Source organism: Cebidichthys violaceus, unplaced genomic scaffold (genome assembly GCF_023349555.1).
Source record: "Cebidichthys violaceus isolate CVI_PGR_0920_01 unplaced genomic scaffold, fCebVio1.0.p SCAF_6, whole genome shotgun sequence".
Classification (NCBI taxonomy): Eukaryota; Metazoa; Chordata; class Actinopteri; order Perciformes; family Stichaeidae; genus Cebidichthys; species Cebidichthys violaceus.
In genome coordinates, this window is record NW_027176816.1 from 3199420 (window position 1) to 3213062 (window position 13643).

The 13643-nt window shown below is 40.5% G+C and overlaps 1 protein-coding gene across 3 annotated transcripts; it reads left to right on the forward strand.

Moving 5' to 3' along the window:
- The first annotated feature begins 4038 nt into the window (after positions 1–4038).
- tcea2 (transcription elongation factor A (SII), 2) lies at positions 4039–12520 on the forward strand. 3 transcript variants are annotated; one of them, XM_068733568.1, is made up of 11 exons: positions 4039–4259; positions 6377–6439; positions 7027–7132; positions 7899–7998; positions 8240–8457; positions 9336–9392; positions 9603–9757; positions 9935–10081; positions 10244–10315; positions 12092–12123; positions 12162–12520. In XM_068733568.1, exons 1-10 carry the CDS (start codon positions 4191–4193, stop codon positions 12098–12100), a joined length of 996 nt encoding a protein of 331 aa, XP_068589669.1. In that variant the 5' UTR covers positions 4039–4190; the 3' UTR covers positions 12101–12123; positions 12162–12520. The 3 variants fall into 3 exon arrangements, with proteins under 3 accessions (XP_068589669.1, XP_068589668.1, XP_068589670.1); XM_068733567.1 differs by having other exon boundaries at positions 12092–12520; XM_068733569.1 differs by having other exon boundaries at positions 8243–8457; positions 12092–12520.
- Positions 12521–13643: the final 1123 nt, after the last annotated feature.

The window sequence follows — 13643 nt, forward strand, 5'->3', positions numbered from 1 at the left end:
ATAAGGAATGCATTAGCAAGACCAATCAGACTTCAAAATGACAGTCCACCCCTTAGAGTGCTCATAGTTTGCTAGAATGTTCATGCAGGTATGATCATATGTGTCAAAGAGTTTAAATCATTTCAGAGAAAGTCTGAATACATTGAGACGGATCGTATATTGCGACATAGACTAAAAATGTCACGATATTATAAATAAGCCATATGACCTAGATGTAATTTGAATTAATTACATTTTAAGTAGTTGTTCATGAGTATATACCTGGCCCTGTAGAAAAACAGCATATGGTATTTTTTTTTCCAACATGTGACACAACACAATTTTAAACTTGTGTCCTAAATCAACATTCTTGACAAAAATGAACTGGGTTTGCATATTACCTGATTGTTTCTTTAACTATATACTTCACATGTTTATCTTTTTTCCCAGGAAACTGCCTATCAATTATTTTCTAAGAAAATGATGGTGAAATCCCAGATGCAAAGAAAGCGTTATTTATTCGTTTACATTTTTTGGATCTACGTGTTTCCTCATTACCACCCATTATGACCTCACTGACTGCCTTCCTGGATTCTGATAACCGAAATTATGTATTTCCTCTGCAGGAAATCAAATCCTTGATGAACAGACTTCATTGGAATTTGAGGGTCTGTAAGGTGGAAGCGGGAGAGGAAGGAGTAGACAATATACTGGATGACAGGAAAAATGACAAGAAGAAGGGCTGACGACAATTAAAAAGAAGCAGAGAAAACTAAGTTAAAGAAAAAGAGCGGTGATATAAGGAGAAAACATAAGAGGTGAGGAGAGGAGAAGAGGAAAGGAAGAGAAGATCATTGAAGATGGACAGAGGATTGGTAGAAGAAGGAGAAAAGAGAGGAGGATGAAGAAGCCCCTTCTGTTTCCTTTCAATCAGCTCTTGGATGAGCATCTTTTTCTGCCTTGCTGTAGACCTCCGAGCTCTTCAGGTCCTCTGTAGCACACACACACACACACACACACACACACACACACACACACACACACACACACACACACACACACACACACACACACACACACACACACACACACACACACACACACACACACACACACACACACACACACACACACACACCTCACCCAGCAGCTGCTGATGTCGCTGCCAGCGCTGCTCAGCAGTTCCTCAGCTGGAGGAGGTTCTTGGCTGCAAACATCAAGCAGCAGGAATTTACATGAAAAAAAAAAAATAGATAAAAAGGTTTCTCCAAGAATTATCTACTCGTCTGGAATGTAGAGCCTGTTTTAATTTAAAGAATGTGCGAGAGACAAGACCACTATCTGTTGAGATCTAGCTGGCAGGCAGTGTTGGGAAACTTTGTTGAGAGAGTAATTTGTTCCAGAACCTAGCATTTGTCATGTAATCTAGAATCTACATTACATGACAAATAGGCAACATTTCTATTGAATATTCATAGCTATACAATGAAATGCTCTGTCTACCTTGATGCACCTTTTAGGTTTATGTTGAAAAGCGCATCCTCATTTCATTCAGGTTCTCTATTCAGTGCATTGACACAGCAGCAAACAGCTATTTGCTATGTAAAGATGTAATGGAGTAATGTCTACCTGAGCAGAGAATGAAGTTGCTCTCTCTCTCTATGTGTGTTGAACTCCGGGTTTCTCTGTGCTTGGTTAAAAAGAGCCGGGCCGGCCGTGCATACCTTTCAGTGCATGTTAGCGCACGTGAGCGTGCCCGACTGGCTAGCTCATGACCCCGGCTCCGCACAGCGCTCATACAGCGGTTACAGCTGATGACTCCGTTCCGACAGACTGCGTTCCCCTTCAAGTAAACACTGTTAGCTCTCAGCACCAGGGTGACCAGATGAGAATGGGTAAAATGCAGGACAGGGATATTAAGGGTGGTCTAGACCTCCACTACGTTACAGTCAGTGTCCACAGACAGTAGTACATAATAGGCCAATTAGTATTCTTAACAGCAGACATTACAAAACGCTTTGTTTGGATTTCATGAGGCAGCAAAGATCTAGGGTATTTCCCTTCTGACTCATCAACATTGTTGCTCTTTGGCTGGATGTTCACCATGTCAGCGATGGAAGGTTTCATTTCCCTCAGTAAACGTCTCCGCTATGCCTCGCCACTATGCTTAGTTGTTTATCAATTCCCTGTATTTCTGTACACGGCAAAAAACACAACTACAACAGCCGTAATTTATTTAGGCTACATAACAGTGTTTGAGGGCAACATGATGTGTCACAATGATTGGTATTTAAGGTTTTATTAGGTCCAATTTTAAATAAACAAACAGGACAGGATTCAGGTTTCGGGACAGTATCACATCTTTCAGGACATCTCCTCAACCTTAATCAGCACTGTTGCCATTGTTTGCACTGTTAACACTGTTAGCGCTGTTAACACTGTTAACACTGTTCGCTGTGAGCCGCCAGCTCAGCCGTCACCATGTGTCGTATGGAGGAAATCTCTAAATCATAGATATGCTCTGAATTTCACATTTTGCAATATATGTAGACAGTTTCTTGGTTTGTTTTACATCACTTACATTGATTTTTTTATCTGTTATTTAAAAAACAAATCATTGAGATCTGATCTTGCATTAGGTTTTTAATTGGTTGATTTAAGTTGCTTCCTTGTGTGAGAATCACTTTTAAAACTTGGGTTTCAAAAGTGCTCAATAAAATAAGATTATAATAATATAATATTTCTACAGTTCTACGGTGACGGAAGGCCAACCAAATCAATTAGAGGAAAAACATCCCTGCACACTCAGGTCCATTGCACATATTCAGTGATAAAGTCAAGCCTTCAGTCACTAGATAGGATCCCATGATGGCTTATTCATCCCATAATCACACTGGACAAAAGAGCCTTATATTGACTAACTTACCGATACAGCAGTTAAATCAACTTTGAGACACCAAGTCAAATAGTTTCCAAATAATGACTTTACAGAATTTGGTCTCTTCGAGAATCAAACAACGTTTTTACACTGAACACACAGTACAAAATAACTTAACACTGCCATCTAGAGGAAGGACACAGTAAGTACATTCAGGCTATTAATTAGGTTGATTAATGGTCTTTCAATTTTGAGTTAAAAATAAAAAAAAAAAAGTTTCCAGTCATTTCTCAACAGCTGGCTTGTGTGCATTTTCCAACCAGGCCTGTATTACACCAATATCAGAAACAAAAAAATCGTACAGGTATTGCTTAAACTGCTCTGAAATCACATCCAGCTCTATGTTATAAGGCAGAGTCCTTCAGTACTGCAAATAGATGGGGGGGGGGGGGGGGGGGCAAGCATATCCAGTATGATACATTTCATTATGATTGAGCTGTTATGCTTTATTATTATTAATTATCTGGGAGGAATATTTTCTACATGTTCCACTGTATCCTCCCTAAATGAATTTACAATAGTACAAACTTAATTATTACATAATTATGATTAACTAATAACTGTACGTGTGATGTGTGTGAATGCATTGCGAACGTTGAGGAGAAGTTGTCATTTATCTCTTGAGTGAATCACGCAGACGCGCCTCAGCGGGTCCTGAGGAGAGTACGTACACACTGCGCAAGTATTCCAGATGGTTTCCTAAAATAATATGATTTGTGTAACGTTAGTGTTGTAGTTTGTTTGTTGGCCTTTGTTTAGTTGTGGATGAAGGACAAGAGTCTCGCTAGAATGGTTCAACACGGAGGCATGCATACATTAAGAACACATTCTATTAAAAAGTATTTTGTAAATCTACAGGTAAGTCTATGGATCATGATGCAACAACCATCATGGAATCCGACCAACAAATAGCCTACAATAAACCGTCATGTAGTTCCCGTCATCGATAGTAATGATTGATGGAGGGCCCACCTTGACAAATCAGATGCGCGTTCACGAAGTCCACCTTTTCTGAGTCTCCTTTAAAAAAAAAAAAAAAAGTTTTGTTGACGCTACTCCAGGCCGAATTAGTAAAAAGAAAACTACAACTCCCAGCGTCCCACAGCGACACACAACAACAAACGAGAGGGAGGCAGCAGCTGGGGGAGAAGGAGACAGACAGACTGCGTAAAGTGGAGCAAATAGAGAGAGAGACTGGCAGAGTTTTTCTTACATAAACCGGGGTTTTCTCCGCAGCAGAGGAGGACGACTGACGGACAGAAATCTGCTCAAAATGGCCAAAAGCCAGGAGGTGGAGCGCATCGCCAAAAAGCTGGATAAAATGGTGCACAAGAACAACACGGTGAGTGCAAAAACAGTTGCAGCATCCGCAGAAAACACGCGATCAGGTGATGAGCTCTACCTTTCGCTGCTGAGAGGCGGAACATTCTGGAAACAGTGCGATTAACTCCGCTCACTGCTCCGCGGAGGAGGATTTCTGCTTATAATTTCACGCATAACAAGGTTGCTGCTTCTGTTTTTGATGATTTTGGGGGAAAAGTTTGGCAATAAATCACTGCAGCTATTGGTCAAAAAGCTGGCAATTATATCACCCGCACCTTGAAGCAATTATCTTGTCAACTCACTGCAGAGTTTATTGACTGAATAGCTTCAGGGATTATTGAAATCACATGGTGTCTATATTAATAGTAATATTATTTTAAATTATAAATGGTTGTAACATTTCACATACTAGCTAAGTGGATTGTAGGATACTTTAACATGTGCCTGGTAATGTTCTATACAGTTTTTACTATTGGAAAACAAAGATCAAGTAATAAATACATGTAAAAAGAAAATGCAGAATTATATTTTATTATATTTTGAATAACACTAGTAAGCTTAGGGCAGTTCATACGCAGATACTGTTACATTAAATTAAAATGAACATATATATATATATATATATATATATATATATATATATATATATATATATATATATTATATTGCATTTGGCCATTTCTGACCACTAGGGGTGAGAATACACCAAACAACAGAAAAGCCCTGAAAAAGGATATCTGCTTATCAAGTGCATATTGCTAAGGCAGCAAATAATTTGCACATCCAGCAGACATTTTAATCCATTGGAGTCCTTTTTGTGTTCTTCTAAAAATGTGTTTCAAATGAGTCCACGTAGGGACGAGGCTAGTAGTATAGAAACATGTTTTGTTCTATTTTCTTTCAATTTCCAACGTTAACGTTGTTTCAAACTCTTTTTAAAACAGCGACCGTAATTTGTGAGGAAATACGTTTCCCTTGAAACGTAATTAAGAGTGCAGTTTAGCTGAATGAGAACATCATTTTAACAGGGCGACCACTTGATGAACGTCATTCCAATATTCGCTCCACTTTTGGCTCTGGTTTGATCTCCACCAACTCCCGAAGGACATATCTTGTTTTATATCTGCTACAATAAATGTTCTAATGTATTTAGCAGGTAGCTGTGGTTTTACATGGGTTTTTAGGGCTGGGTATTGGTACTAAATACCTTTTTTTAAGGTATAGACCAAAATTACCATGTACCAGGTAGTATCAAAACTTCTTTCCTACTTGGTACCTACTATCCCCTTTGTTCCCATATCTAGATAAAAATGACTTTTCATACTCTTCCTTGCAGCCAATCACCACAAGCGTCCTTCGATTTATTGCAGCAGCCACAGCCCATACAGCCTGGATTACGTGCACACGGCTCTCAACAAGGATATTGCTGAGCCAGCTGCTAGCAGCTAACGGTGCTGAAAGCGCAAACAGTGCTAATGAGGGCAACAGTGCTGACGGAGCTAATGGGGTTAACCTCAGGGAGAACCGGAGGGTGGCCGTTACTCTTCCGTTCACGCTTTCCCGTCACCGTGTGTCGGGACAACGTTATCAGCGGTATGATACTCACAACTTCGTACCATCGTATGCAGCTGTTGGATCATCTTAATTTGCCCAAATATGGAATGCCTGGTGTCCTCCTATGAACGCATATTTGTCCTCATTAAGTGACAAATTAAAGTGAGACTCTCCTAAACCAACAGTGAGCATGAGGTCCACACAGAGAAAGCTCCACTCATTAATATTCAGTCTTGTTGGTCCATCATTCTCTTGGTGACCTTTTAGTATACATTGAACAACTGCCTCGGGGTGTGTAGTTGACAGCTGTTCCGCTGTGGGAGGCAACAACAATGAATCTTCAATTGTAATACAAAAGGCCACCTTGACTTTAATGGTTAAATGAGGGTCGACTGAAACAAATCTGTGAACATTTCTGTTCATTAAATGGACATAAATTTGGCAGACAGTTTAACAGACGCACGTGATTGCCAGATTCATCCTCTAGGTGTTCACTCACTGAAGCTGTAAATGTGATGAGTCGATCTCACCACATGTGCTGGCTAATGATGTGAAGGTTTCCATTGATTGTTCGGTCTACAGGACGGAGCTCTCGACCTGCTGAGGGAACTAAAGAACATCAAGATGTCGCTGGAGACCCTGCAGGTAATTGACTCCACCCCTCTGCCGTGCACGCCATATCAGAAACAACACGGTTTGGCAGAACACAATGAGTCAGGTTTGGCAGTCAGGAGGACTCTGAGTAACTTACTTATTTTAACAATGTCAACAGCAGGACTTGGGAGAAAGAAACAAGGTGATATTTTGTCGAGACTAGATTGACTGACTGAAATGTTCACCACAGAGTTACAGGTGTTGTTCAGTAAGATAATCTTCACCAACACACACCATTTTTATGATTTTTGAAGCGTAAATACAATCGGCAGAAGTAAAAAGCTAACGTAAGGCTAAAAACTATTTTATGTTGCGGAACAAAATCGTTAAACTCTAAAATCCTGTTTTAACCACAGACCTTATTTCAGGCATCTAACCAAAAGCCCATTTGAACATTTGTCCCATTGGTATTGAGACAAGGGAACCAAAAGTGAAAAAATGCTAACTCATTCCTCAGTTTTAGGATTCATTCCTGCAGAACTCAATAGCAGCAGAAAAACTTAATGAAACTTGTATTTCTTCTTTTATCAATTACAATTTTTGAAAATACATGTCTGTTTCTCTCTCTCTCTTTGTAGTCCACCAGAGTTGGGATGTCGGTGAACGCGGTGAGGAAACACAGTTCAGATGAAGAAGTTCAGACTTTGGCCAAAGTTCTTATTAAGTCCTGGAAGAAACTGCTGGGTAAGTGAGGGTGTGTGTGTTGTGTGTTCTACTTCTTCTGTCTTTGTGACGACCCAGTAGAGTTTCAGTCCAGGAGAGGACAGGCTTAGGGTCATGGTGGTTATTATAGGCCTACAAGATTGTTTGTTCCCAGAGTACGATGACAACTTTAAATGTCTTTATTTGCCAGACCACCATTTTGGATTTTTTTTTTCCGTCGCCATCTTCTTTTTTTGCAACCAGAAGCAACACTAGAGGGTGGAGCTAAGTACAACTGAATGCTGGACACATTTTTAGGCGACCAAAATATAAAAATTACGTTAATGAACTGAAAACACACTGTGAAGGGGTTAAAGTTCTGAGATGAAAACACGGACAACTCCCACTGCAGTAGTAGCAACCTTTCAATCACAAGGTAGCCACACTCTGAAACATCTATCTTATAATATTAATTTACAAAATAAACATCATGCTGTTTTGAGACCTTAGACTCAAGTTTACAATGTTTGCTGAGGTAATAAATCAATTAAGAAGTAGGGTCATTTTCTTATAGACTTCTATACAAACAGAAGAGTCGCCCCCTGCTGGCCATTAGAAGGAATTCACCTTTAAGGCACTTACTACATCTTCTGCTTACAAAATATAAACGGAGAAGAGCTTTGCATCAATTGTGTGGGCTCGGATGGAAAACAATGGGTGCAGATGTTTTGACCGGCATCAGACTCTATGCAACAGGTGTGTCCCAACAGCTTCTTCTCGTCGATGTGTTTTGTGTCCCGTCCCGCAGACGGTTCAGAGGGGAAGTCGGATGAGAAGGAGAAGAAGAAAGAAGGCTCTCCTGTGAGGCCATCGTCCACCTCCAAGGACTCTGGCAACAGCGAGAAAAGGTCGGTCCCACAGTGGCGGCGTCGTGTTTGGTTACACCTACTGTTGGGATGAGGTCACTGTTAACGACAGAAGTGACAGTACATTTTTCATATCACAGTGTCTTTAATGATAGAAGAGGATTTAAAATGGAATTTTCCTTTAACCATGAGTCATGTCCTGTTTCTCTCAATCCAAACCCTTCTACTCTTTTTTTTTTTTTTTTTTTTTTTTTTTTTCATAATTTCTCCTCCTGTTAATCAGCAGTAAGAAGTCAGGGGAGTCCCCCACCACACCCACCTCCCCCTCCATGCCCACTACACCCACCACACCCACCACACTCACTACACCCACCACACCCACCTCCCCCACCACCCCAACCCTACCCCCTCAGGTCACCTTATTCCCCCCTGCCCCCGTCACCACCCACAATGTGCGGAACAAGTGTCGAGAGCTGCTGGTGGCAGCGCTGCAGACCGATGGTGAGAAGATTTTTTTTTTTTTTTTTTTTTTTTTTCAATCGCAAAAATGTCATCTAATGTGCATACTATAACATACTGAACATTCACACTTGTTCAGTCTTTACATTTGCCCTGGTTAAGAATTTAGTCAACTACAGGGTGAAATATAAAAACAATCTCACCTCAAAAGTCCATTTTATTAGCCGCTCCGGAGCTTTAAATCATATCACATGATCTTCAAGAGCTCATGAATCTTTTTCCTCAAAGTTTTATCATGCTCAGAAAAAAACCCATCTACATTTCCATGACTTAATGTGCTGATCAAGATCATGTGGTATGATCGAAAGCTGCAGAGCAGTTACTAAATGAACCTTAAGGTGAGATTGTTTCGTCAACGATGTCGAAGATCAAGAATTTACTTTGAAGGTCCACTAGTGCAGCATGTATCATAGATTTTAAGACAAGGTTCACTTTTTTTGCAGAGGTTTCGATAGTACTCTGTGGCCTTCTTCAGCAATTAGAACTTACTCAGGTGGAAAGTTCAACAAGTGGTCTGATTTAAAAAAGCAGTACCATTTGCTGAAGAGTGTCGTGGGATGAGGTTAAAAAGCTCTGGGGAAACAAATGTAAGTGATCCTTGAGTTTAGGATATCATCAAGAAAGAATCATCATGCTCTAGTAAGGTTTGGGTCAACTCCAAGCCAATTAAATGAATATTAGTTAATCAAATTCTGCATTTTTCTTATCTGTCCATTTTGCTTTGTGGTTTTTGTAAAAAGTCAATTCATATGTATAAAGCTAAATGTGTGTGTGTGTGTGTGTGTGTGTGTGTGTGTGTGTGTGTGTGTGTGTGTGTGTGTGTGTGTGTGTGTGTGTGTGTGTGTGTGTGTGTGTTCCAGATGACCACAAGACCATTGGAGTCCACTGTGAGCATCTTGCAGCACTAATTGAAGAGGATATCCTTTTGTGTCATCAACAACTGAGTGACCGGGCGTGTTTCACTTTGACAACGTCGCTCAAGTGTTTATCTAACAGTGCGACTCTGTCCGCTCAGCATTTTGTCCACTCCATTTACATTAATGAGAGCTGGCTCAACATGATTTAAATTCTCTCTATTCCCCGACGTTATTAACGTGTTCTAGTCCTTGACTGCTGCTCGTGCCCACAGATCTTCCAGGAGTTTAAGACGACAGATATAAAATATAAAACTCGTCTACGAAGCCGCATCTCCAACCTCAAGGACCAGAAGAATCCCGAACTGCGGCGTAACGTGCTGTGTGGAAACATCTCTGCTCAACGCATCGCCTCCATGACTGCTGAGGTCAGTCAGGCAGACATTGTGTCTCATCCTCACCTGTTGAGGATGTTTGAGGGTTTTGGTTAGAATTAGGTATAAGTGTTCGATAAGGGTCAGGGGCAAGGGAAGCTATTACCTCAATGAAGGCTAGTACAGAATGTGTGTGTGTGTGTGTGTGTGTGTGTGTGCGCGCGCGCACAGGAGATGGCAAGTGCAGAGCTGAAGCAGATGAGAGAGAATCTGACTAAAGAGTCCATCAGAGAGCATCAGCTGTCAAAGGTCGGGGGAACTGAGACAGACATGTTCATCTGCAGTAAGTGCCACGGAAAGAGCTGCTCGTACACGCAGGTATGCGCACGCACACACACACACACACACACACACACACACACACACACACACACACACACACACACACACACACACACACACACAGACACAGAGAGAATTGTGTTTGGACACAGTTTTAAATGAAAATACGTCACTAAGATGTTTTGTGTGCGTTTAAAGGTGCAGATCCGCAGCGCTGACGAGCCCATGACCACCTTTGTGTTGTGTAACGGCTGTGGCAACCGATGGAAGGTAAACAACAACAAAAAGAAGCAAATTTAAATAAAAAGAAGTATGAAATAGTATTAACAAGCAGCTGAATGTTTAAAGGTGCTAAATTCCAAATTTGGGATTTGCCTCCTCCACACGGCTCTTAACATGGCGACGGCTGAGCTGGCGGCTAGAAGCTAACGGTGCTAACGGCATGAACAGCGCAAACGATGGCAATCGTGCTGACAGAGCTACATCTTCATGTATGAAATATGTGGACTTTCTTTTCAAATATTGACACTTTGATGTTGAAAGGCATTTATTTATATAGATAGATAGATAGATAGATAGATAGATAGACAGACAGACAGACAGACAGACAGACAGACAGACAGACAGACAGACAGACAGACAGACAGATGAGATGAGATGAGCTAGTGAAGTACGTAGGGCGAGTTAAGTAGCTTCACTAAAGCAACACATCTGTAACTGATAACGGTTGAAGGGTTGACGCGACTTACAGACTCTCACCACAAGATGGCAGCAGAGACCAGGCTCTGCTTGATTCTCCTCTCTTCTCTCTTAGTGTTCACTCCTTTACCTTTTTATGTCTCTCTCTTCCACCTGTTTCTCTTCTCTCCCAACTTTTATACTTTACTTTTGTTAAATGTCTTCTTCGCTTCTTCCTCTTTCTTCTTTCTTCTCAGATTTCGTCCTTGCCCTCCCACTCTTGTTTACATCTCATACTTTGCCCGTCGTTCTTTCCTCACCACATTTACACCTTCCTTCCTCCCTCTCCTCTAAGTTTTTCCGGGCCCTTTCTTCCCCACTTATTTAAATCCTGTCTCTAGGTCAAGGTGAAGCCACTGATTTGATACACTGATGGTTTGTGTCTCTTGGCGTGAGGCTTCAACATAAAAGAAAAATAACGAATCCGTTACTTTTTTTTAAACTACATTATTACCTCCCTAAATTCAGAAATCTTTGCAAATAAGTTACATTTTTCAAAGATGCCAATTTGACAGAATTTATTTTATTTTTTTTGAATTTTTACAAAATGACAGACAGAACCTCTAGATATGTTAATGTGATTTTGTGCAGCGGTGAAAATCGTATCATGTTTTTTTTAATCTAACTCTGTGAGTCTTCACTTTAGCTTTAATGAAGACTAGGCACAAAAACAATACACGATTGCTGTTGCAAGGCGTATCGTTTTAGTTTCTGATATGGATGGATGGGAAATTTTACATTTTAGAGGTTCAAGGTTAGAACCCAACAGCACATTTATGGAAATACGTTTTCAGAGCTATGTTGCTTATTCTACTGTGAATTTAAAAAGGGCTTCTACTGAGAGCTGGTTGATGAAAGAACGGAGAGCCTGAAACTGAACAGAAACGTTTCTGTAAAAGCTAAACTGTGCTAAAAGAACCTAAAGAGCTCCATAGAGGTACAGTGTACATCTCTGTAAATCTGAGCTACAACTTTCATATTACAAATAGTTGGTTGTCCATTGCTACAATAAACAGACATGCAAACTTGTCCACCTTCATTTAAAATATTTCAATATCTGGGTTTGCAAATGTTTTGAGGAAGGAAATGCATTCAAGACGTTTGGAGACACACCTCAAAGATGTACACAATGTGTTTGAGTAACACTGTGTAAAACCACTCCACCCTGCACCTTTTTAACTTGAGCTTTTCAACATTTTGTTTAAGTTGCTCAGTGGAATCTGCTGCAAAGTAATCTTTAATTATAAGTTGAGAGTTGATGAATCTTGAAAGAATCTTTAATCATTCTTTTTTTCTCTTTTTTTACAGTTCTGTTGAAGAGGGTGTGTGTGTGTGTGTGCGTGTGTGTGTGTGTGTGTGTGTGTGTGTGTGTGTGTGTGTGTGTGTGTGTGTGTGTGTGTGCGTGCGTGAGTGTGTATTCTACCATGAAGCAAACTGACTAAAGTGAATTGAATTTGGATTTAAAAAATGAATTTATTTTATTTTTTTATTTTATATAAAAGTGAAAGCTGTTATATATTAAGAGAATAATATGCTAGTTCATGTTGTGTATTTGATTTCATTTGTTTTGTTTTGAGCATTTAGGATTCATTGCTTGTGCTAGATGAAGCTTTAAGCCAGATTGGAATTACATTTAGGCTTTATGGATATAGCGGATGTGCCTTTCTTTGCCATGTTGTGCTGCCACAATATTTTGCCCTTAACATTTGTATTAAAGTGGCTCTTGGATTAAGATCACTTTACTGCACTTTCTTATTTTCTGTCTGGCTTGTTTGGATTTTGAAGTCATCGCAATACCTCAACTGCTTTTTTACAGATTTGAAAAAAAAAATGTATACTCTGCCTGATAATAATGCAACAACCAGCATCACTGCAAGTTCAGTCTGTTGCACCTGTAATCACACCCTCTAACGATGTCACGGTGCACTGACACACCCTGCAGTACACCTCTGCAACACTTCAGCAAGATGAGTTGTTAAACCACTCTTGGTCAGTAAACACACAATTTACGGGTGATGTTTAAGTTCCCATTAATAACTGGTTATGAATCGGTCTCAATGTAATCCCGATGCCCCTACATTAGTGAACGAGACCATCATCGCGAAGATGCTGGGCCCGCTGGAGGGAAGGGAGGCGCAGGAGAACCAGAACTACTGACCTGGGCAGATTGTCAGACCTGCTTCAGTAAAATTTGAGTTTTTCTAAAAGGGACTGGTGCACAGAAACACCACTGCCAAAATAATCACAAAGTTAAAGTTCCTTTAAAGCCTCTGCACTTTGTCAAAGTATGCCCTATTATACTGCCTGACATCACTATAGAGAGAAGTCAGCTGTGTGCCTGACTTAATTGCCAAACTTCCAAAGGAATCAAACTATTCCAGAAAAAATAAATATGATCTCTGTTGACGAATTTGCAACAGCCGGGCCCGTGTCACCTTTGGATTCATCCTGACCTCAATCTACTGAACCGGATCTACATGAAAAGAAATGTAACTCAAATAAATCACAATCGACTTAAGTGTGCGCTCGAGTCGTCGTGTCCGTTTTCAAAATGACGCCAGTGGTTGCGAGCATGTTGACAGAGGCGGTGAGAAAACACAGCACAGAAAGCTCCTGTTGTGTTTGTTGTGGAAACACTGCTGAGCTCTTTCCATACATGAGCATGGGAGAGAGAGAGGGATGAAGGTGGAGAGCTCTGTTAGGCGTCTTCTTCCTGGATGGAAAACAGACTGAAGTCACGTGGTTCAGACAGAACGTAGTGCAAAGAAGTGGTTACTTAATGAAGTAGCAAACGGGTTACAAGCTGACCATGTGTTTTTGCCGAACTGACTAATTCTTTTGATTTTGACCATATTTGGTT